The following is a 25,504-nucleotide window of genomic DNA, read 5'->3' on the forward strand; positions in this document are numbered from 1 at the left end:
TTTCAAAATTAGGCCTTTTTGCTTTCTTTAGGGCTTTTTGGGCTTTTTTTTTCCCTCATGTTTTTGTTGTTGGTATTTTTAGTGTCTTCTTGGGCCCAATTGCTATAAAAATAGCCCATATTGAAAAGTCAAAAATATTTGACCCAAAATTTACATTTACTTATACTTTAAAAAAATTTCCTTAAATATTAAATCATAACCGGTTAACTTTTTTTTTTTTTTTTTAAAAAAAAAAGCAACATATAAAAAATAAAATAAAATTCAACACAACATATAAAAAAAAGTTCAGAATTCAGACAACTGTCACAACATATAATGATAATACATTAATACTTAAATTGTGTTTTTAAGTAACACATTGGTCATTGTTTAGTCTAATGTCAATTACTTAATTTGATATTATACGAATCATATCATCATTGTACATTAATAATATGATTCACTTGAAGTCTTGAATAAAGTATTTGAATTGTCATTGAATTATATGATTAAGTATTGATATTATACATTTATATTATTCATATGCATATATAAACTTATATAGACTTATAACATATATAGACTTATAAGTTTATAACATACATTAGAAATAAGTCTCTAGATATTTAATTGTTGTATTAGTATGAATTGGTATACTTATGAGTTATGTCATATTATATATGTATAATTTGTTATTATATAATCAAATGATTTAATGATCAATTGATCATGTGATATAATCATATAAATTATAGTGATAATATATTAATACTCAAATTGTGATTTAATTATTTTATAAAAAAATTGTGATTTAATGATCAAGTGATTATGTTATATGTATAAATATTTTTATAATTATAATTATAAAAATATATTATATAAAAAGGCGGTTAGCGGTTACGGTTAGTAAACCCAATAACCGCTAACCTCTAACCGCTATGCGGTTATAGCGGTTAGGCGGTTAGCGGTTAACGGTTATAGCGGTTAGCGGTTAAACCGCCCGCATTGACACCCCTAGGCCGAATTACCCCTTTTTAAAAAAAAAAAAAAAAAAAGGTTGATGACCGATCCACCCTCACCCCAAAATTTATTTTTGGGGTGGCTGATCCACAGTCATCATGGGGTGGTTTAGCCACCTTTTTAGTTGGGTTTGGTATTTCGCTTTTTTTATTGTTATTATTATTATTATTTATTTTGGTTTTTAAGAAAAATTAGTATTTTAGAAAAAAGAAAAAAAAAAAAGCATGTAACCACTTTTCCATCCATTATAACCGACCAACACCAACGGAAGGCGTTTTCCACACAAAATGGTAATTTGGAGTTTAGATTCTAGTCCATGTATCTGCCAAAAAGAAAAGGGAATAACTTCAATTCGGTCAAGACAAAAAACCCTTGTTTTTTGCCCATCACTCACAAGCTAACACCTTAACTTATCACACAAAATTACCCTACAACCTAATACACTTGATTTTCTCTTCTCTCCCACTTTCTCTTCTTCTCTTCTCTTCTCTGGTTCTTCACCGAAAATTTGCAGCAGCCTCTTCTTCTCTTTCTCTCCCACTTTCTCTTCTTCTCTCTTCTTCTCTGGGTCACGCCGGCCATGGATCTGCAGACCCACGAGTCTCCTTTCTCCAAGCTGCAACCCTCTCCGGCGGATCCCTTTACGGTGATAAAATTCCTAAAGGGTTAATATTTCCCCTCTTGGTTTTAGTTTTGAATCCAAAAACAAGTTTTGAGACATTATAAACGAGTTTTGAAGCATTCGAATATGATTTTGAGGTTGGGTTTCGCAGAAAAAAATGCCGGAGATGGTGACCCAGCGGGCCACCATCTTCGCCAATCTCAGTTTCGCATGACCCATCTCAGTCTGTGCATAGGTCCAGTGGCAGAGCTAGACAATTCATATTGTAGGGGTCACTGTACTTTTTTTTTTGGTTATTAGGATTTTTTTTTTTTTGGCACTGTATAATGAACCGGTACTTTTTTTTTATTTTTTCTTTTTTTCTAATCACTAGTAGTTAAATACAATGAGGAATTGAACTTAGAATTGTATCAAATTCTCCAATTAAATGTTTAAATTCTAACCATCAATATTTTCAACATTTAATAACCAAAATATCCAAATTACAAGACCATTTAAATTAGGAATTGAGTTTAGAGTAGGAGAAAAGAAAAAGAAATTTTATTATTATTGTTGTTTTTAGGGTGCTGTGAGAAATTTTGGGTAGGAAAAAAAAAAGAATTTTTTATTAAAAAAAAAAAAAAAAAATCTTTGGGGTGCCACGGCACCCTAAAAGCTTAACGTGCTCTGCCACTGCATAGGTCCATCCGTGGGACCATGGTGCCTCCCGCTGGCTCCGACTATACAAACGAAGAAGATGCTATATGTACGTGCTCCGCCACCGCAGAGGTCAATCCCTGGGACCATGGTACTTCCCCTGGCTCCGACTGTATAAACGAAGAAGATGCTATATGTACTATGCTATTATATTGTACGTGTTAAATGAGCTTGTTTTAGGGACACAAGATGAAAGAAATTATGGGAACAAAACAAAAAAAAAAAGAAGAAGCTAGGGAAAATGAAGAGGATTGCTAACCCCATGTGCATTTAAAGATTTAATTTATTCAATGCATGGGGCACGCCTCAAATGAAATGAATCTAATTAATAATAATGCTATTGTTGTAAATTTTTATTCTTTATTTATAAGAATTTAATCTGAAATTTTCTCCAGATCTGGCTAGTGGTGGCCGGCGAGTCAACCCGTGGCCTAGGGATGGCCGGCGCAGCCACTCCGTGGCCTAGGGGTGGCTGCGCCGGCCACCCCAGATGGGCTGATGGTCATCTTCGTGTCTGCCCTCATTTTTTTTTTTGATATTTTGTTCTCATTTTGAATTTTTGCATTTTTCTTGAAATGCTGATGTGTCATGTAGTGATTGGTGGGCAGAAAACCGATGTTTCCTGCTATAGCAGCAGCTCCCAAAAGAAAAACAAACGAAATTGACGGATATCATATGTGCATTGAAATGGAGAAAATTTCAGATTAGATTCTTATAAATAAAGAATAAAAATTTACAACAATAGCATTATTATTAATTAGACTCATTTCATTTCAGGCGTGCCCCATGCGTTGAATAAATTAAATCTTTAAATGCACATGGGGTTAGCAAATAGCAATCCTCTTCATTTTCCCTTCTTCTTTTTTCCCCATAATTTATATCAATCCTAGGAAATCGGGTTGGTCGGAATATTGTACAAATAATCATGTTACCTAATTATTTATTTGGTTCCTAAAACCTTATCATTAAAATAATCAATCAGTGTAACCTCATCATGTTTTTTCCCTTCTAATTAACAAGAGATGTTTTTTAAGTACAACACACGAGAGTCGAGGGATTTAATTTAATGGTCAACGTAGGGTTACACGTGATTTTCTCTTCCATTGGTATAGTTGGCAAAATACATAAAGATTTTGGTTGTAATATTTTATTAAGGAAAACATATATATTTGTTACAAAAAGAATCCTAAATAATTTTTATGTACATAATTAAATTTTTCTGTCAAGATGTACCAGCACGGTCCAACCCAATGACGTTTCAAAAAAAAAAAAAACAAGATCATTTAACACGTGCAATATAATAGTATACTACTATAACATCTTCTTTGTTAATTTGTATAGTCGAGCCAGCGGGAGGGACCATGGTCTCAGGGATGGACCTATGCAGTGGCAGAGCCACGTCACGGCACCCCAAAGATTTAAAAAAAAAAAACAAAATCTTTTTTTTCCTACCCAAAATTTCACACAGCACCCCAAAAATAATAATAATAAAAAAAATTCTTTTTTTTTTCCTCCTACTCTGAGCTCAATTCCTAATCTAATATAAGTGGTTTTGTAATTTGGATATTTTGGTTATTAAATGTTGAGAATATTGGTGGTGAGAATTTAAACATTTAATCGGAAAATTTGATACAATTCTAAGCTCAATTCCTCATTGTATTTAACTATCAGTGATTAGAGAAAATAGAAAAAGGTACCAGTTCATTACACAATGCCAAAAAAAAAAAAAAAAAAAGTTTTCAGCCAGCCCTACAATATGAATTGTCTAGCTCTGCCACTGGACATATGCACAAACCGAGATGGGTCATGAACTCATGATCACCTCTAGTTTTATAATTTTTTTTTATATTAATTTTACTTTTAAAATTTTCATTTGAGACAAAATTTTTTAGTTTACCCCGAGCCCAAAAGAAAGCAATCCACAATTTTTTTGTTTGGCATAGAGCCATAAAAAATAGTCCAAAATTTTTAAGAATACATTGAGCCCCTCAAACAAGAAAACTCATATGACCATAATGCCCCAAACCCATAAATTAAAATGCCCTACGTCTTTCTCCAAAATTCATATTGTTTTCTAGAGTGTAGTATGCATATGAGGAGAATGCGATTTTTCGTAGAGCTACGAGTAAGGTTTGCATAATGGATACTAATTTTATTTTTTATATGTTAATTTAATATTTAATATTAATATATTTATCATTCATTCATATTTTTATTTTTCATTCATACTTTGGCCCCTCTGCCCTCACGAAGTCTTACCTGTTACCAAATATTCAAATTCATATTCCACCGATCCCAGTACTTGAAAGCTTCAACAAACTTTTTTATTGGTTTTTTGGTCCCTAGTAGTTTGACCCGTTGACCGTACCTTCACAAAATCGAGATTTTTTTTTTTTTCTTTTTTTTTTCTTCTAAGCTTAAACAAAAGAGTCCATATGACCCTCAGTCCTTAACGAGAAGTAACTCTTTTTTTGGGTAAATATATTTAATCCCTCTGACTTAACATTTGTTTTCAATTTAGTCTAAGTCATTATTATAACATTTGGATATATCAAATGTTATAATAATGGCCGAACTACCCCTATTTTTTTTTTTTTTAAGTTGATGACCGATCCACCATCACCCAAAAATTTATTTTTGGGTGGCCGATCCACAGCCATCATGGGGTGGTTTAGCCACCTTTTTAGTTGGTTTTGGTTTTTCTCTTCTTTTTTTTTTTTCTTTTTTTTTTGATTTTATTAATCTTTTATTTTGGTTTTAAAGAAAAATTAGTATTTTAGAAAGAAAGAAATAAGCATGTAACCACTTTTCCATCCATTATAACCTGGCGGATACCAACCGAGGCCTTTTTCACACAAAATGGTAATTTGGAGTCTAGTTTCCAGTCCATGAATCTGCCAAAAAGAAAAACAAACGAAATTGATGGATATCATATGTGCATTGAAATGGAGAAATTTTCAGATTAGATTTTTTTTTTTTTTTTTTTTAAATGAAAAACATTCATACTTATTTATTGATGAAAATATCACAAGCAAATGCTCTAACAAATAGAGCATAAAGCTCTAGAACAATAGCCGAAGCTAAGTTTACAGTATCAAAGATCAATATTGTTTTCTAAAGTGTAGTGTGCATACGAGGAGAATGCGATTTTTCGTAGAGCTACGAGTAAGGTTTGCATAATGAATACTAATTTTATTTTTTATATGTTAATTTAATATTTAATATTAATATATTTATCATTCATTCTTTGGCCTCATATTTTTATTTTTCATTCATACTTTGGCCCCTTTGCCCTCACGAAGTCTCACTTGTTACACTCAACTCCCACAAGGTCTTGCTGAATTTTTTTTAACTTCCCTTTCAGCCCGTGGACTGTCACAACCCTGTACCACATTTAATTTATGCTGCAAACGCTTGATAGCTGCTGGTGCCAAGCCATGGGCTCTCCTGCTCCATCTAAATATGCTGTCTTTGCAATTTGAGAGCTTCTCCCCCAGCCGTGTCCAATTGTTGCCCACTTCCGAGAATTTATTCCAAGCTTCTAAGAGAGTCTCTTGATACCCCTGCTCATGAGTCCAGCAGGCTTCAAAGCAGAAAATCCTCCTCTTCAGTTGGTCTGTATGCTGCCCCAATAATTGTAGCACCAACACTACATGATCCGAGCTAGTCATCACTCAGCTTCTGGAAAAATATCTCTCCACCCCGAATTGGCCATCCTGCGATCCAATCTCTCCTTAATAAACTCCCTGCTTCCCGACAATTGGTCCACGTGTATTTGGGTCCTTTATACCCCAAATCTGTAAGTTCGCAAAATTCCAATGCGGATTGGAAACTACGCAATTGGGTATTTGACTTTACCCCTCCTCCCCATTTTTCTGACATAGAAACCGCTTTGTTAAAATCTCCCAAACATAGCCATGGGTCCGAAGATAGGCTAGCCAAATGGCGTAATAAATCCCAAGCCTCACAACGTTTGTTGGCATCCGGGTGACCGTAAAAGCCCATAAACTTCCATTGTATGTTGGAGCTTGGGTCGTTCAAAATACCATTGATATGCCGATGACTATAATTTTGTATGTCAACCATAATCTCCTCACTCCATAACAGAGCCAAGCCACGACTTTTACCAACACAATCCACCGCAAATAAATTTTTAAAACCCAATTTACATCGAATAAGTTCCATTTTTTTTTTTTTCCGTACTTTGGTTTTCCTAATACCAAAAAAGGACACTTCTCCTTTACCAAAAGGCATAGGTCTCGAACTGTCCAAAAGTTTCTAAGCCCTCGGCAGTTCCAACTTAGAACCCTCATTGCGGTCGGTGGGGCTGTTCAACAGCCTCCACCATCCCCGAACCATTTTTAAGATTTGTCGAAACTCCATTGCGATCAATGTCTCCAGCCATCACCAAATTACTATCTCCTTTTGATGTACATTTTTTTCGTTTCTCCTCTGTCTGTCTAGAAAAAGTCTCTACTAGCTTGTCAAAATCTCCACGGTCTCTTTTCTTCGTGCTTGGCTTTTCTAGGCTAGCTACAACATGCAACGGATTCCCCTTAATGGACCTAGCCACTTCAGAGATAAATGGGCCCATATATCCGGTTGGGCTCCTTGGTAAAAATTCCTGGTCTGAGAAAGGTTCCTTTTGGCACTCAGTGACGTGGTCATTCTTTCCTCTTTTGTCTCTGTACATCGTGGTGTCGCCATAAAGGTTTGTATCACGCCTACTTTCCTTTTCAGAAAACCATGTAATCTCCTCCCAAGATCCTGATTTGCCAAAATTATCTCCAGTAGCATTATTTGAAGGAGCCGTTCCCATATCTTTTTTTGAAAAAACAGAATCTCCATTATTTCCTCCAATCTTCTCATTATCACCTCCATAATTCTCTCCCTGATATTCGCCAGAAAAGCTGCGTTTCCCATAATGAGCTTTTGGTTTCCCACCTACTGGAGACTCACCGGCAGCATCTCCCCTACCGCCGGTTTCACTAAAATTTTCCTCCGCCACCTTGTTATGAGTTGAAGGAACAGGTCCCTTTTTTGCCGAAAAACAGTTGTTGCTTCTCTCATTTCTCCTGGTGGGTGAAGGGGCTCTCATCCACTGCCCATATTGGATGGTATTTTACTGCCGGAAATTGCATCTCCGAGGACACCCCAATCTTCCATGACAAATCACCCCGCACTAATAGCAAAATTTAGGTAAACGCTCATACTGAAATTTAATCAGATGAACGTTTCCTTCGATATTAATCTTCCTTCCACGCTGCAGGGGTTTTTTTAGATCCATTAGAATTTTGACTCGGAGGAATTCCCCCCATCCCATACCTTGTGCATCGGTATCCACCGCCTCAACCACCCCCATAGAGACGCCAATCTTTCGACCAATCTCCCTTCCCATGCAAGTTAATGGTAGGTTAACCATCCGCACCCAAAAAACTGTCGTGTCGAAAGTGAATTGTGATGGCGATTTGGTTCCATCAAAATCCTCAAGGAGAAAAAGATTCCCTTCGAAGACCCACGGCCTCCCCTCCATCACCCTTTCTTTATACTTTGGATCACTGAATTCGATCAGGAACAAATTCTCCTAAAGGACTTTGAAAGTAAATCTGTCCGACAACTTCCACCATTGCATAAGAGATGATTGAATCGTCTCTATGCTAATCATACGGTCCGCCACCAATTTTGCCAACACACAAGCTTGACCGAAAGTTTCCCCTTCAATCAGCTCCTCCCTCTGAAAAGATAACTCCACGTCCTCATCCTCTGTCAATGATAAATTCTCCCACAATGTAGCTAGATCGTCCGCCATATAGATTCAGAAAAATATAGATCAAGACTATATGCTTTCACAGGCAAACCTGGAAAAAAAAGTATCTTCTCATCTAGGTTTGTGACGTTTGTCTAGAGAGAAAACTCAACGCCAAAGATTAAAATGCCGTAATCAATTGCCATTGTTATTTTTTAAGAACTTAAATATGTTAGAAGACACTTGTCATTTATGGAATGTTAGAGGCTCTCTGGGTATTCTCTCATGTTCTTTTGATCCTAGGTGAATATTATTATTATTTTTTTAAAAAAAAAGGAAACTAGCTCTTATTTCTCTCATCTGATTTTCAGAAAATAATGTCCACCTAGGACTAAGAAAACGCCAAAAAAATATAAGAAGAACACCTAACATTTTTCAATTTATCTCCTTTCAAGAGATAGCTGGCCCTCATTTAAGCCTCTTTGACAAAAATGTAAGTTGCGGTTTTTCTTCTTCAATTATTTCTTATGACAGGATATAAAACATGATTCTCTTGGCTTCATATTTTAGACTTTTTTTTTTTTTTTTTAATACTAATCTTTCAAATGTTATCTTTGATATTTTTATTAAGTACCATGCACGTTTTAAATAAGTATACATTTTAACCTCAAAATAAAGATCATCATGATACCAATACCAAAAAATCAAGGCCTACCATGTCCATTATAATATTCTGTCAAATTCAAAACTAACGAATGTTTAATAGTTCCACCTAAAAAATCGTAATTTCCTCAATTTAAATTAAAATGACATGATATTTGTGTTCTCTGTGCGATGTACACTTTTTTTTTTTTGGCTTTTGGCTTTTGGAGTGTGGATCGTGTGGGTTTTTTTCTCTTATTTTGGGTTTTGTTTTATATTTAAAGCCAAAATGTTCTCTTTTTTTGGGTTAATGGAGCAAACATGAAACCTATACTTTGTTTTGCTTCATATGAGGCATAAGGACTTGACCTTATATTAAGAGTATAGCTTTGAATGGCATTTGGCCTTGGCATTTTGTCAGAGTAGATGCCAGCAATGGATTAAGCTAGAGTGATGCTTGGTTTTGTGTCAATCGGGTGTTGTATATTACACAACATTTGTTCCCTCTACGGTGTAATATTTATTTTAACAATGTGTTTTGTTTTGTGAACATATTATACATATGTGTTTTGGTATATGTATTATTTTTATCGCTAAAAAATGAGTGTTTTGACAACTTCATTGATTTTTATCATATGTGATATTTATTTTGGTTGAATTATTTTTTAGCATGAATTATTAACGTGTTATGCTATACAATTATGTTCATGATTGATCGACAATTTCCTATATGTAGGTAAAAAGTGGAAAAAAGAAGTGAATAATTTTTATTTCCTGTGTCTTATACCCAATCATTTGGCCCAAAAGTCTTCTATATACTTTCGCACAAAAAACTTGTAGAATTATTTTTGTAGAACTTGATTAAAAAATTTGTTGTGTGTGCACATGTATTGTCCTATGTTGAAAAAAGAAAGAAAAAAAAAATAACATTAGTAATTTTTAGTAATTTAAAGGAAAACATTATCCCAGTTAAAAGCTTGAATAAAAACATTGTCGGATTATCGCTCCCTTAAACATGTAGTCACTTGGAAGAGTTTAAAAAAATAATTTCTAGAGTTCGAAGGACTGCATCTGATGACAAGAACACGTCAATTTCATAAACTTGTTCGGTGTTTCGTAAACCGTAATTATATTTAATAAATAAATGATTAATTAAGAAAAACATATTAAAAATACTCTAGTGGACTGCTTTGAAATAGGTAAACCTGTTAAATAATTCTCCAGACAAGAAAAATCAAATACGATTACAATAAGTGACAAACAGTTAAAGCATCTAATTAGGGATATGTACACACTCCAGACCAGAGAAGACAAGAAAAATAAAGCAGCAACGGTAACACCAAAACCCTAGCGGAAGTTAACGTTAACACCAAAACCCTAGCGGAAGTTAAATCCTCAAGAATATCAACCACATGCAGTTGACTTGTAGTGAAACTCATCAATGGTAGAGTATATCAAACCCTCCTCCTCAAGAGCCCTAATGGAGTACCTGGAATACAAGGTATTTAACAGTTAATTTTAACGGAGACCTTGAAAATTCTCAAAATACACCTTATTTTAAATAATAATAATAATAATAATAATAATAAACTAATTTTGTAATTTTATAAATTTTACAAGAATATAAAAGCTATGTCACCCTTTTGCAACATGATTTAATCTCAAACCTAATGAGAGGGGTGACATTGTAATTTTTTAAAGTTTGATACACTATATTGAGAGAGTTTTGAACTTTAGGGAATGATTACAAAAGAAATAAAAGTTTAGAGAGAGGTAAAGTATTCCCAAAAAGATAATAAGTGACATGCTAAATGTAAGAGGGGAGATTACATTATCTTATCCACAGGAAGTTTTAGGTGCTGTGAAAGTTCATCCCTGTGTATCCCCTTCTCCTGTCCACTGCATTCAAGAACAGATCCAAAAAGTTTTGAGTATAATTGGCAATGAGAATCAAACATTATAGCTAAACATAAAAGCCACGAATACCACTTTGCCTGGGAGAGACAATACTGCACTAAGCCATCTTATATAAAATCAGGCAACACAAGCAAAGAAAAATAGGATAGAAAAAAAAAAAAAAAAAAAAAAAAGCTATATAGTTTGATAACTCACATGCTTGAAGGCTGCTGCAGATAGTCGAGGACCAATTGATCACAGCTCTTGAGCCCATCACTGCTAAATTGGCCAGATAACTACAAAATAGAGAATTAAAATCTTATTCCAAACAATACGCATGAAGGGAAAAAAAGGAAAAAAAAAAGATCTCCAAGTCATATCATACTTGAGTAGATGGGGCTGTCTGATATCCAGTTGATTCATTCTTCACAGGAGTGTTAAAGGACATATCCACTGACTGAGGCTGGATCGGGGTAACTCCTTGCAACTTCAGCCAAAACACAATATACACAATCAATACAGAAACACAACGTATATACATAGTAAATCTATCTTGACGAGAGTGAATGAACATCTATAGTATTACACTAAGCAATCCCTCAATTTTGGTGTCGCTAAGTTGAAGCCACTTCAAATAATCATTTTACTGTACAAATACTCAAATTGCAAGTAAAATGTTACAACTCTAAGGGTTAAAGGTTTAACCAAATCACTATCCAACAATGTCTAGGACTTTTGAATCATAGTTTGGCCATTAACAATTGGTATTAGAGCAGGCACTATGTCATGAGTTCGAGCTATGGAGGACACGACCTATAGCCTAGACTAAAATATCTTGATATTATGGACAGGCATGGTGCTAAATCATTTAATACTTATTGGTGGGTGGAACCGCCAAAAAACAAAGAGCTACCATCAAGTCAGTACCAATAGAATGGGTACTCTAATCAACTTACCTCCTTTCTAAATCTCTTTACATCTCCTTAAATGCTATGATGAGAACTTTTGGAGAGAATTCAACAAAGACGTAGCAAAAATTATAGCCCAAAAGCTTAGCATTCTATCTATACTCCAAAGGAAACAGCCGACCTTTCAATCGAAAGAACGCATGATATCTGTAACGACCCAAGAGAAACATTATCTACATTTACGCTATCATTTCAAAAAAGATTAGTCAAATTGCAATTGAAGCTCCCTAGATTCACTTATCTGACTTAGTCTCAAAGAAACTAATGTGAGACTTGGCCCCCATGAATACCTTTATAATCAACTTATTCATCGTCTCAATGTGGCACTAACTCCTCCACTCAAATCCCTAACATTCTCGTCATATAGCCCATTTTATGCAGTGTTTTAGCACCACATGGTGTTACTAAGTTATTTTTATACCATTTGTAACGACCAAAAAGACTAGTTAAATCATAATTGAAACTCCCTAAAATCACTTATAAAACCTCATCTCACCCAATAAAGAATTAATGTGAAAATTAACACCCATAAATACCTTTATAATCTACCCAATCAATATGAGCAATTCATCTTTCTAATATAAGACACTTTCTGGAGTGATTCAGTATTAAAAAGCCACAAATTCCAAATTGGAATGGAAAATCCAACAAACCTCTAACCACATATATGTCTATGCGATAAAACGAAATTACCTCAAGAATCTCTTTTACAAAAAACCAACTGACTACAAGTGCTTCATGGATTTGAAAGGGCAATCAAAAAACCAAGAATCTTTTGGCAAAAAGTTGTTAATACATGATTAATAATGGTAGATCTACTAATGTTTGAAACTCTTGGATCTCTAAGATCTCAAATTTCAAACCTAGACCCAGAAAAGAAGACAACCTAAAGGACCATCCACTGGGTAGTAGTAGACTTGATAAAAACTAATCCAAGACAGTGGGACGAATAAAAAATCCAGCAACATTTTGATAGAGAATCAACCGATTGGAAAATTGATATGCTTCCCATAGCCCTTTCAAGACCACTGATTGGAAAGCCCTCTAAATAGCCAAAATCGAAGACAAACTAAAGCTATTCGTGCGAAAAATAGCATGGAAAATTCATCCTGTCAAATCCAAGTAAGCTAGCTTCATTCCCTTCTCGAATAACGATGTGATCACTTGCCCCCTTTGCGATTCTAAAATTGAAACTCATGAACCCTTCTTCCCAAACTATCACTTCTCCCAAGTCCTGTAACGTGAATCCTATTGCCCTCAAATATCCAGCATTCTTTTGCTAATCCAATCTTAAATTAGAGCAGAATAATTCTTAACCCTACTCCATCTCTAAAAATTAGTCTTGATGAAACTCACTCTTTTCACTCATTTGGAGCTATTGTTATGAACATGATTTGACTTACTCAGACAGAATACTCATGACCATTACCCCACCCCCAAAAGAAAATCGAACTAGACATTTGTGCACCCTTTTGAAAACTTCATGAAGCATTACTTCAATTTAGCCGTTTGAGATGATTTTTTTATCATAGCAGCACCTAGTCGAATGGAAAGCTCATCCATGTTTGGACAGCCAAATGTCCTCATGACAACACAAATGTTGAAGCAAACACCGACCTTCCCTTATCGAAGCTTCAACTCTTGGAATAAACAAGATTATTGTTGGGGGAATTCTCTCATTGTCATCTACACTATCCAAAGCCAACACCTACCATCAAAGATATTTAGTTTCTTAGCAAATTGACATTATGGAATGCCTCAAAAATCAACGAAGTGTCAACCTCGTAGCAAACAACCTTGCTAAATGGAATGCCTCCACCACTTTCACTAAAAGCATTTCCTTCCCTCTTCTTCCTCCTTGTGTTTCTTTGATCGAGTGTGTTTTCAATCCTCCCTCTTTTTTTCTTTTTTTTTTTATTTCCTCTACTTTGCCGAAAAAAAAAAAAACTATTTTTATTTCAGCCTATATCAGGTTATGACTAAAAATCACAAATTCTATAAAACTAAGGGGATAGAGTGAAGTAACTATCCCTATCATCTTTTATGGATAGTGAAACAACTGAATCGCCAATAATAAGTATGAGCAAGTGCATGATGCATACAACCACCTGTGGCATCAATTAGAGCACAACTACCAGTACCTGTGACTTGGATTGCAAGTGGTTATGTATGCAATCGATAAAATGGAAGGCAACCTCATCGAAGTTTGTCACAGGCCTGAAAGACAACAACATTCAAGGCATCATGAGATAGTTAATCTATCCACTTCAAAAAAAAAAAAAAAAATTGCACATACTAGAGACAAGTATATTACGTTGAAGCTGATCAACTTTTCAAACTTAGATGCATCTCAACTAATCTCATCAAGTTGTGAGTCATATATTAGTCAAATTACAAAATCCATGTTCTTGTCAGAATGAGAAAAAATAAATTCATGGAAAAGAAAATTCATAGTAGAAAGCGCCAAATGTGTCCTTCAAAAGCTTAACTAAAAATTAAAACAAATCAAGCTAAATAACTGTTATTAAAATTCCAAAAATAAAGTGAAATTCCTCAAATCCATTAAAGAATTGACACTATAACTTCTCCAAGAAGATCAAAATTTTGAACTTCTATGAAATCTACAAGAATCAATATTTCAAGATTTTGTTTGAGGAAAAAATATATTTGAGCCCAAAGACTATTGAACTTCTTTTAAAAGAAACTAAAACGTTTAAAAACACAATGCTATCATCCCTGTGTTATTATTAACCTTACCTGACAGAGAAGGCAACTACTTGCTTGACACCTTTAAAGCTCTTCAGGTGTCCATTAACACGAACATACATTCCATCTCTGTTGCATGATAAATCATAGAAAATCATCAAAACTTCTTGGCACTATGGTGCCGCATTACAACAACCACAATAAGACCGAAAACTTACAGTATTTTCTCCATTTCTGTTGTGTCAAAATTCTCATTGATCCTATTGAAAATTAAACATAGATTAAGACTTGTTTTTAACAATGTAGAGTGGACTTAGAATAAGAATTGTATCAACTAAAGAAAGAAAAGATAAAGTAATAAAGCATCTTTTGGTTTATATTTAAAAGTGCTCCTCTAGTTTCTGCAGTCAAAACTGCATTGATGTAAAATCTAAGAAGCCAAAAGGCAAACTTTAAAAAATAAGACTTTATAACATAATAATATTTCATGTATTCACACCAAAATGAATAGATTACCATCTTCTACATCCAATTCTTCCTGTTCCATCATCTAGGTTGAAACCAACATCAGTATTCCTTCCAAGTTTATCAAACACCATCCCAACCAGCGTCACCTAAACCAACAAGATATTAAGAATTTCCATATAAATGAAGACATACATGATAGAAGCTCTATTTCATCGGAAAATAATACCCAGAAAAGAAAATAGAATAATTTGTTCACTTATCTTGATTTATATTACGTTTATAAAGCCAAAGAAGTTAACTTTAAGAAAGAGACAAACAGACTAAATTTAATTTGTCTTGCCAAAAATCAAATCATATGATTAGTCTAGTTTTGAGTGACAAAAGATAAAAGCTTAACTCAAAACTTGGCTCAGTGTCCAATGAAAAGAGAAATAAATCTGTAAACAAACATTTTACGTCTCTTTTTTTTTTTTTCACTTCATACATTTTTCTGGTAAATAGAGCAATGAAATATCTTTGGTTGAAAGAAACATCGAAAGCAATAAGTGAACAGTACATTGGCCACATCCACACCGTTGATCACAAAAGTCGACTTTTCATCACCAGATTGAGAAGCCTCGCTTATTTGCTTCACTGTCACTGGAACCAAACCCTGAGTTTCACGACTCTGCAATCACAAAACAACATCCCCCAAAAAAAAGGGCAAAGAAAAACACCATGAGATAGAGCAAAACATAAAGCCTGTTTGACTGCCAAGAAAAGGATAATGTTGTAGACTAATGTGACATGACGGTTTGGTTTCCTGAAAATCAAACATTTTCATGGATGGAACACGAAATGTGAAAAATGAGAGCTCATTTCCTTTTATCACATCTTCTCAGCAACCAAACACTAAATCAGCAGTACAAACCAACGAAAACAAAAATCCCTAACATGTCTCAAATTAGCAGTTAGAGAAAACAGAAGAACGAAAATGAGAACTCTTTTCTTATTTTGTTCTTTTCATTTTTCTAAAATGAAAGTTGCATTTCGATCAGTAGAGTATAATTTTTTCTGTTTCAATTCATTTCGTTTGGTACTGAGGATTTAATGACAAAGAAAGCCCCTTTCCTTTCCTTTTCCGTACTTTATTCTATCATTTTCCTAAATTTTATGGGCATCCAAACGTAAAATGATGAGAGAGAGAGAGAGCTTACTTTCGCCGGAGAGGGATCTGAATCGGAGGGCTGAGATTGATGAGAGAACGTAAATCCGCCACCGGAGAAGGCGGAGTTGGATTCGAACTGGGAGCTTGAGAACATCTTTCAAACCCTAGAGAGAGAGAGAGAGAGAGAGAGAGGGAGATCGAAATTAGAGAGAAACCGATCTATGAGAGTGAATATTATGAATTTGTGGGAGTTTTATTACGGTTTCCCGCCAATAATGCTTTAACTTTCCCGCCTGTCGGAGGTTACTTGTGATAAGGATAGTGGAGAATTGTTTTTTTCTTTTTCTTTTTTGTCTACTTAAATTGATGAACATGGTTTATATTTTTTAGGAAAAATTGTACATTGAAGATCTAAAAAATTCTAATTTATTAATTCAATATATAATTTTATAAAATATAATAAACTAGGAAAAACACAAAAGCCACTTGAAAATAGTTGGCATGAGGAAAACCATAAAATTACTTTCTATTTTCCAACACAAGCTCATACTCACATAAAAACTCTAAGTTATGATAGAAGAATTTGATACCCTGCTGCTATTAAATTATGAGTGTTCTCCCAAGTAAGGGTGTAAACCTTGTTCCGATTAGTGGTTATTGGCTAAAATCATTAACTGGAACCAAGGTAGCCGATGAGTCAATTTTAAAAACCGGCTACATATTACTTAGTTATGTAATAACTGCCAGTTACCAGTTAGTAGCCGGTTATCCATACCAGTAATCGGGTCTTTTAAATAATTTGATATTTTGGGCCTATTTTGGGTGTTGAGCCTATTTTTTAGGCTTAATTTAGATAATTTTTAAGAACAATTATAACTTTTTTGGCCCAATAAACTAGGCTTTGTTGTGGTTGTTAAAAAAAAAAACCTAGAGTAAACGAGGTCGTTTTATATATATTTTATATATATACCCAATTACCAGTTATAACTGAGTATATATAAATGCAAAAACTGATTGGTCGATTAGCCAGTTACCCATTATAACCGACCGGATTTACACCCTTACTTCCAAGTGAGGATGGATGGTTCGAGCTGTAAATCCAAAACCGTTATTTGTATCAACTATCATAATGCTCATGATTTACTTAGCACACGTCGTAAACAGGGGCGGACCTACAGCTAGTGTTGGGGGGACGAATGTCCCCCCAAAATCTTTCAAAATTTTCTTAATTGCCTTAAAAATCTACCCATTTTATAAATTTGTCCCTCCAAAATGATATTTTGTCCCCCCAAAATAATATTTGTATCTCCTTTTAATTTTTTCTCTTAGTTTTGCTCCCCCAAAATAATATATGTGTCCATTTTAATTATTTTTTATAGTTTTGCTCCCCCCAAAAAAATAATATTTGTTTTCCCTTTATTTATTTTATTTTTTAAAAACCTTGCACCCTCCTTCAATATAAAAAACCTAAAATACCCAATTCATTTAGTTTCCCTCTATATTCTAGTTCGCTTCTAATTAAAAACTCAATTGGATTTAGGACTTTGATTGAATATGTGAATGAAAAAAGTTAAATGATTTGGGATCTTTGAATAGCTTCTAACCAACAATCAAAAAAAAAAAAAAAAACCCAACAACCAGTTTTTTGAATAGTTATTTTGACATCATTTAGGTTTATAATATTTGTTTTGACATCACAAATTAAATGGTTTAATCATTTATGATTGCACCATTGTTTGACTTAACTTTTAGCATTTCTTTTCTTGTTATTTGGGGCTTGTGGGGATTGTTACGAAAAATAGTTAACGGTCAAAGGTACTTTTTTTCTTAGACCCTATAAATCGTGTTTAATTTATTTTGCTAATTTTTTTTTAAAAAATATATATATTTTTTATTCTATGCTATTTTGCTAGTTTTTTATATTATTATGTATTTGTGATGCCATGAGATTAGATGTAACACTTTTATACTTTTATTTTATACAAACATACATATAAAGAGATTATGTGTATCTATATGCTTTTGTATTTATACGAGTCCGTCCATTTCCCCAAGCCAAAAAAAAATTCCGTCCCCCCATACCTCAAATCCTAGTTCCGCCCCTGGTCGTAAATTAATTTTATCAATTATCATAATACGCATTAGTCATGATTTAGTTAGAGCACCTCGTGGATATATCATAATTCAAATATGGATCAAAATCATCTAGATTTAAGAGGAAAAAGAAAGAGTAAAAGAAAGAAAGTGAGAAAAAACAAATAATAAACAAAGTTTACAATGTAAATAGTGAATAGACTAATCAGTCTATTTATGATTTACATTAGATGAAAAAAAAAGTTAAGTTGCATATTCTACTGTGGACGAAAAAGTACTCATAATAGTTAGACTTTATTATTATTAGAGAATTGGCTATTCTTTTGAAAACGCTTTCACCAAACTAAATAATAGAAATATGTATTTCATTTTATGTTTTATCATTCCCAATAATAACTATTTATTTCTTAATAGAATAGTCATTTTCGAGTACCAAACATGTCCTTATAGACTTTAGACTCGGACCAAGTAATTTTATCTATATGATATTATTGGGAACGAAAGGGTCCAAAGGGATATTGATGCAATTAGTTTGGAGGAGATCGCAAATGGCAAAAACTTTCTAAAAACAACCCACCCTCTAAAAGAAATTACATTGTAGCATAGCATGTCACTTTATTAAAACTTTATAACCCAATTTGTAACCAAAAAAAAAAAAAATTGTCCAATTGAGAGTAGGTCTACTTTTTTTCTTAAAAGAAGAAAAAAAAAATACAAAATGGTTTATATGATATACAATTAACTTTATGTAATATCAAAATAAATTAAGATATTTCTAAGGTATGTTAAAAAACAATTTAATTCTTAATCAACTTCCATTCACTGACTTAGCCGATTATGTTAATGTGACACACTGACACTGACTTAAATAAAACATGTGTTACAATTTTATTGGCTATGATATGTCATACTAACATAATCTGTTAAGTCAATAGACGGAAGTTGACTATATGAAGTAAATTTTTTTGTAAGGGACTTAGATATCATCAAGAACTAATTGCAAATAATATAAATCATGTTGACAAATTTTGCAATTTTTTCTTCCCAATGGGAGGGTGGAAGACAAAAATACCAGCACTCTCCTTTGCGTGTTTGTCTGAAATTTATCTTGAAATTATTTGAATATGCAATAACGTTTATGTGGTTGCCAATCTTCTTATTTATCGTTACACAAAACGGTATATTCCTTCACTCTATAAACTGCTTTTTCTGAAGCTCCTGCTGATCTCTCTTAACCGCTTCCCTCCACCACCACCGCCTTCTTTCTCTCTAATGTACCTCTAGGGCTTCACTTCTTGCTCAACAACAATGGATTTCATCTCTACAAACTATGCCAACGCAGTTCCTTTCTCTACTGACCACAAATACGCGCCATCTCAAGCTCCTTTCCATGCCGCGGTGCTGAAAAGGAGCAAGAAGAGATCGTTGCCTGTGCGAGTCTCCAATTTTGCGGCAGCGGCTTCGGAAGCCGGGGGTTTGGTTAATGGCGCCACGGTGAGGAGGAGCTTAGCAGCGACGAGAGAGAACGAGGCCCGGGCCTTGCAATTGGGCAAGTCCAGCAGTGCCTTGGAGCAGCTCGACATCGAGCGTGGCGTTTGCGTGCCATTTCGCAAGTACTCTCCCGAGACGGTATGATTTTTCTTTTAGTGTGAAAAACTAGTTCTTAGCAACATGAAGTTTTGACATATTTGTTATGTATTGGTGTGAAATAGGGCTATTATAGGCGGTGATTTGGTAGAGGAACAATATCACGGTGCTTGAATGAAATTTTGCTGCGTAATTGCGTTGAATTTGGAGTAGAGTGGTGTTTTCTGGAATTCGGATGTGAAAGAACTTTTTTTTTTTTTTGGCGTTAATCTGGTATTTGAATTTGGGGTTTTGTTCATTGATAATTGGGTGAGGAATAAGGGCTTGCAATATGAATATGACAATTTGTTCGGTTTTATTATTGTTGCTTTTGATAATTTGGTGAATAATAACTGGATAGAGTAGTCAAATATGAATATGAAAATAGTTAAACAAAGTCTTCTTCAATTTGTTATGCATTTACCTCTAAGTGGTGGCAGATTTTATTCTATTGTTGTTGGTAATAGGTGAGAAATAAGGTATTGGAATCCAGAGGGGCTGTTTTGTCGCTAATTTCTCGAGGTGTGGAGATAGTGTGGAATTTGGGGTTTTACTGGTCTTCGTTGATGTATGATTGCTTTGTTGGAAGAGATGAAGAAGTTGTTCCTTATCGTGCTCGGCAGCTTAGGACTCTCCTGTGTGATTTGGGACCTTCTTTTATCAAAGCAGGCCAGGTTTGTTGCGTTTTTATTGATTTGCTTCAGTACATATCTACTTTTCTTAGTTGCGTTCCATTTATTTAACAGTAAGTGTTTGTTACTGTACTCTACATCTTCAATTGGTCCATTTTTCGCTTTTTCCTGTATGAACCTGAACTTAAATTGTTATTAGTGTACTGTTTATTCTTGACGATCAGACTTCCAAAACAGTATCTTTCTTCTTCTTCTTTTTTCTCAGTATAAGTATTTTGATTTTAACTGACTTGTACATTTGGGATTACTGGTGGCTAAATGAACTGATGAAAAAAATGTCATTTATGGAAATTTGAGCTAAAAAATACCAAGTTTCTCCTGATTGGAGGAGATTTATCCCAGCTTCTTCATATTATTCATCCTGATTAGAAACTTCTCAATTATGGCATCAAACTTTGAATCCATAATGTTTGCTCAATTAGCACGTGTGTTTCAGTTTCATGTTTCCCTGTGATTGAATATTGTCCATGTCTTGCCAGGTTCTTGCAAATAGACCTGATATCATTAGAGAAGATTATATGAATGAACTTTGCATTCTTCAAGATGATGTTCCTCCTTTCCCCAATAAGGTAAAAGCCCATTTTGTCAGTACTTTGCTAAAGCTAAGCACTTCTATTTGTAACGAGCCTTTTTTTTTAACCCTGTTACATATTGGGATCAAATATTTTTTAAGTAGCGTATGGCTTGACAATGGTTTAGGTCGCTTTCAACATCATAGAAGAGGAATTGGGCCAACCACTTGAAGCTGTTTTCAGTAAAATTTCGTCGCAGACAATAGCAGCTGCAAGTTTGGGTCAAGTGTACCGAGCTACTTTACGTGCCTCTGGAGAGGATGTGGCTATTAAGGTTGTACGAGGTTTATCCTCTCTCTCTCTCTCTCTCTCTCTTTGGGGACATTCATGGTTTGGGATCTATTGGTTTTATAAAGGTATTGAACTTCACCTTCAGTGGATATATTATTGTTTACTGGAGCTAGAGTGATTCATACCTGTTGAAGTCATCAGCTTCCTATTTGCCATGTTTCCTGTAGCTGTTGCAAATTCTTTACATTGTTACTAGATTACAGTGCCACTTACATAGTATAATAAGGAGGCATCAAAGGGATGAAATTGTTTTCTTTGAAGTTGTTAAATCACCAATTGTCTATAAATTTAAATTCATTAGAAATTGTGTTTTTAATCATGGGTTAATTACCTTTTTAGTACCTAGGTTTTCACATTTTTATTTTTTCTCATATAGATTTCAATTCATATTACAGATGGTACCTAACTTATGGGTAAATACCAATTTACTACTTTTCATCACCATTCTGTCAGCCAAACTAACGGACTATCATGGGGGTGGTTTCAGCCACCCCTGCAACCCGTCTTTGGATGGCTAAACCACTCCTAAGGCCCTTGGGGGTGATTTGGCCACCCCCAATGGCCCAAAAGGGGTGACCGAAACCACTCCCAAAAGCTTTGGGGTGTCTCGGTCCCCCCCTAGAGGCCATGGGGGTGGACGAACCACCCCTAGATTGGCTGGAGGGGGTGAATCGAACCACCCTTATTGTAGTCTGTTAGTTTAGCTGACAGAATGGTGATGGAGGTACTAAACTGGTATTTACCCATAGGTCAGGTATCATCTGTGATACAAATTGAAACCTAAGTAAGAAAAAATAAAAATGTGAAAACCTAGGTACTAAAAAGGTAATTAACCCTTTAATCTTTTAATTTCTACTATAATATTCCTCTTCACATGTGGGCATAGACGAACCTTTAATTAATAGGACTCAACGTGTGGAATATTGATTGAAATGGGAAGTATAATGTAGAGTGAAGATTCGAACTTAAGTCTATTGCTATACTATAAGTCATTAGTTGTTCCAAAAGATTAAACTCATAGGAAATTATAAGAGAAATGCTAGGAGTGCTAACTCTTTTACTAACAGAGGCTTACTAAACTTATGTGCAGCTCATTCATTGGAGAAAAATAAAATAATTAATTAAGAAAAATGTAATGAGTACCCATGAATGAGCTACACATCAGTTTAATATGCCTCTGTTAGTAAAAGAATTAGTACCCTTAATATTTCTCAAATTATAAATTTAAGAGGAAACTTCACTTACACCCTCTGAAGTATAAACGGTTTGCAATCATAACTTCGAAGTTTAAGAAAATTTGCAATGTTGGTATTCATATTTCATCCCCTTTTAATTTTTTGTTAAAATCCCCCTTTTTTTTAAATAAAAAATAAACCCACAGCTGTCACCAAAGCCATGGCTGGTCGTGGGTCAGTCCAAATCCACATCTGTCCATGGGTCAATCCAAACACACGGTGTGGCTATGGGTAACCATAATTTTCACCTTTTTTTTTTAAATAAAAAAAAAATTAAAATGGCATTTTAACAATAAATGAGTGAAATTGAAAGGGGTTGAAACATGGAATACCAATAATTTTTAAACTTCGAGGTTATAATTGCAAAACCGCTTGGTACTTCCCGAGAGGGGGGGAGGGGTGTAATTGAAGTTTCTCCTAAATGTAATCATTTAGTTAATATTCTAACAAAAGTAATTGAGTTTTGATTTAGGGCATGTTGTTTCTTTGTAAGCTTATGTAGTTCTATAGAGATTTATTAACTATGTAGTCTAACTAATTATAATTCTAAATAAACATATATTGACAGGTCCAAAGACCCCAGATAGAGCCTATAATTTATCGGGATCTTTTTCTATTTCGTACTCTTGCTTCATTTTTGAACGGCATCAGTCTACAAAAACTAGGGTGCAATGCAGAGCTGATAGTTGATGAATTTGGCGAAAAGCTTTTGGAGGAGCTTGATTACACACTGGTACCTTTCAAAACTTTCCTCTATTTGGCGTTAAAGTTGTGATGTACTTAATGATTACGAGGGTAATTAAGAACAACTTTAAAAAAAAAAAAAAGCACTAGTATAAAGCATTTTGTCTGCATAATGTTTATAAACATGGCTTTATCATCATCACTTGCTTGATAATTGAGCTACCAGTGCAGATGCTTTCAGTAATTTGTTTTACTTTTATATTTGATTAAATGTAACATGCTGTTTCTTTTCTCTAATTCAGGAAGCCCGTAACATTGAAGATTTTCTTGAGAACTTCAAGGACGATCCAACTGTCAAAATTCCTCGGGTTTACAAGCAACTTTCAGGGTCACGTGTTCTTGTAATGGAGTGGATTGATGGCATCCGGTGCACTAATCCACAGGTTTGACTATCAAGATAGATGATGATGTTTTGATCTCTGTTTACTTTGCAAAGCAACAGATGTCACTTTGTGTATTAATAATATTTCCTTCATGCAAGTCAGGCTATTAAGGAAGGTGGCATCGATGTAAATGGATTTTTAACAGTTGGAGTTAGTGCCGCTTTGCGGCAATTGCTTGAATTTGGGTTATTTCATGGAGATCCACACCCTGGAAATATTTTTGCCATGCGTGATGGACGTATTGCATATGTGGACTTTGGGAATGTTGCAGTGCTTAGTCAGGTAATGTGTGTTTTGCCAGAGACAATAAGTACCTGTATGCATTTGGCTTCATTATGCGTAGTATTCATGGCTGCTTTTAATAACAATACAAGCTCATTGCACCCTATGAATGACTCAATTACAATAAATATTGAATGTCTTAGAAGATTTCTGATGTCTATTTTGATAATTTTTAAACATATGGAAACATGACAGATTTTTTACTGATTCTTTTCATATACTCTTTTTTTTAAAACGAAAAACTTTGATACACTCTTCTCATGGGTCCAAGTGTTGATGTACAACCTGGTAACCGGGCTCCCTTGTAGAAGCACAGCACAGCCCACCCGACAAATTTGGTAGACTTTAAGGATCTGTTAGAACAACGTTCAAAGATTAAGATTCTGCTATGTTTTTACTATCTTTTAGGCAATCTGATTTTGGTTGGAATAGCTTTCTGTTGGACCCACTTAATGATTGCTTTTCAATCTTTCAGCAAAATAAACAGATCTTGATTGATGCTGTTGTCCATGCTGTAAATGAGGACTATGTTGAGATGGCAAATGATTTCACCAGGCTTGGCTTCCTGACTCCTGGGACTGATGTCTCTCCCATAATCCCAGCTTTAGAAGCAATCTGGCAGAACTCTTCTGGAAAAGGACTCTCTGATTTTAATTTTCGAAGTGTTACTGGTAATTTCTCTCTCTCTCTCTCTCTCTATATATATATATATATATATATATTTGCCATAGTGACCCCTTCAGATAAATCACCCTGCTTCCGATTTGATATAGTAGCATGAACGGTCTTTGAATGTCATGTTTGCCCCAGCATGTAAATGTCTCTCATGCTTATTCAGAATTTGTTGAACTATTCAAAGATCATATTGATAGAATTTACTATTCAATCCCCCACTAGCTACCTCTGATATAATTTTTCCCCATAATTTTTTTATTTTTTATTTTCCAAGTTACATTTTGTGGTAACACGCTTCACACGAATGTGCATATCTGCTGCAGGGAAATTTAATCAATTGGTTTACAATTATCCGATCCGTATCCCAGAGAGGTTTTCACTTGTCATCCGTTCCTTATTGACTCAAGAGGGAATCTGTTTCACTCTACAGCGGGACTTCAAATTTCTAGAGGTAAGGATAAAACTTCTTGTTTCCTTATTTATGTTTTGTTATTAAATCTTCTTTTGAGTTTGTGTCTGTCGTATTTTAGAAGTTATGATATATTGTAAATGGACATAAGATTATCATTACTATTATAATCTTAATACTCAAGGACAACTTTCAGCTGAAAAGAAAAAAAGGGAAAAGAGGAAAGCTCATCAGCGACTGTTGGAATGTTTTTTCCTTTATATTTATTGAGCTATGGCAGTAGCTTGTTATATTACTTATGCCGCTAAAAATTGCAACAGAGTATTAGTCAACAGTTTCTTACTCGCACCTCTTCTCTTTTTTTTTTTTTTTTTTTGGTCCTCATTTTTACCATACTGTTTTTACACACAACTCTAGCGTCAAAACTCAAGTAGTTTATTTCTATTATCTCACTTGTCCTATATCTTAGATATATAAACGTCAATTAGATTTATCAAGCTAATTTAATCAGTAATTCAATTTGCATTTCAGAATATATTATACCTAAAAATGTCTGATAAGATGAGCTTTGGTTTACCTTGTTAATATTGTCACCAACTGATGCTTTTGCC

The 25,504-nt window shown here is 34.4% G+C and overlaps 2 protein-coding genes across 5 annotated transcripts in view; one reads left to right on the forward strand and one right to left on the reverse strand.

The window, feature by feature from the left end:
• Nucleotides 1–9,871: 9,871 nt before the first annotated feature.
• The window catches only part of LOC132189834 (replication protein A 32 kDa subunit A), a 17,475-nt gene continuing 1,842 nt past the window's right edge, over nt 9,872–25,504 (reverse strand). For 2 of the 3 annotated variants that reach the window (XM_059604641.1, XM_059604640.1), the window contains 6 exons: nt 14,327–14,404; nt 13,711–13,786; nt 10,987–11,088; nt 10,818–10,897; nt 10,536–10,604; nt 9,872–10,194 (listed from right to left, as the gene is read on the reverse strand). In XM_059604641.1, coding sequence (XP_059460624.1) covers nt 10,110–10,194; nt 10,536–10,604; nt 10,818–10,897; nt 10,987–11,088; nt 13,711–13,786; nt 14,327–14,404 — 490 coding nt within the window. In that variant the 3' untranslated portion in view covers nt 9,872–10,109. Of the gene's footprint in view, nt 10,195–10,535; nt 10,605–10,817; nt 10,898–10,986; nt 11,089–13,710; nt 13,787–14,326; nt 14,405–14,493; nt 14,536–14,791; nt 14,890–15,299; nt 15,411–15,939; nt 16,055–16,150; nt 16,224–25,504 lie in introns of those variants that run through there. The other variant, XM_059604642.1, reaches the window with a different exon arrangement.
• On the forward strand, nt 19,164–24,995 carry LOC132189932 (protein ACTIVITY OF BC1 COMPLEX KINASE 1, chloroplastic). Of its 2 annotated transcripts, none has more exons than XM_059604777.1 (9): nt 19,164–19,613; nt 20,078–20,284; nt 20,782–20,871; nt 21,002–21,148; nt 22,969–23,133; nt 23,387–23,527; nt 23,630–23,809; nt 24,285–24,480; nt 24,808–24,995. In XM_059604777.1, the coding sequence occupies exons 1-9, from the start codon at nt 19,293–19,295 to the stop codon at nt 24,978–24,980; spliced, it is 1,620 nt and encodes a 539-aa protein (XP_059460760.1). In that variant the 5' UTR covers nt 19,164–19,292; the 3' UTR covers nt 24,981–24,995. The 2 variants fall into 2 exon arrangements, with proteins under 2 accessions (XP_059460760.1, XP_059460761.1); XM_059604778.1 differs by having other exon boundaries at nt 19,475–19,597.

Source organism: Corylus avellana, chromosome ca8, assembly GCF_901000735.1.
Source record: "Corylus avellana chromosome ca8, CavTom2PMs-1.0".
Classification (NCBI taxonomy): domain Eukaryota; kingdom Viridiplantae; phylum Streptophyta; class Magnoliopsida; order Fagales; family Betulaceae; genus Corylus; species Corylus avellana.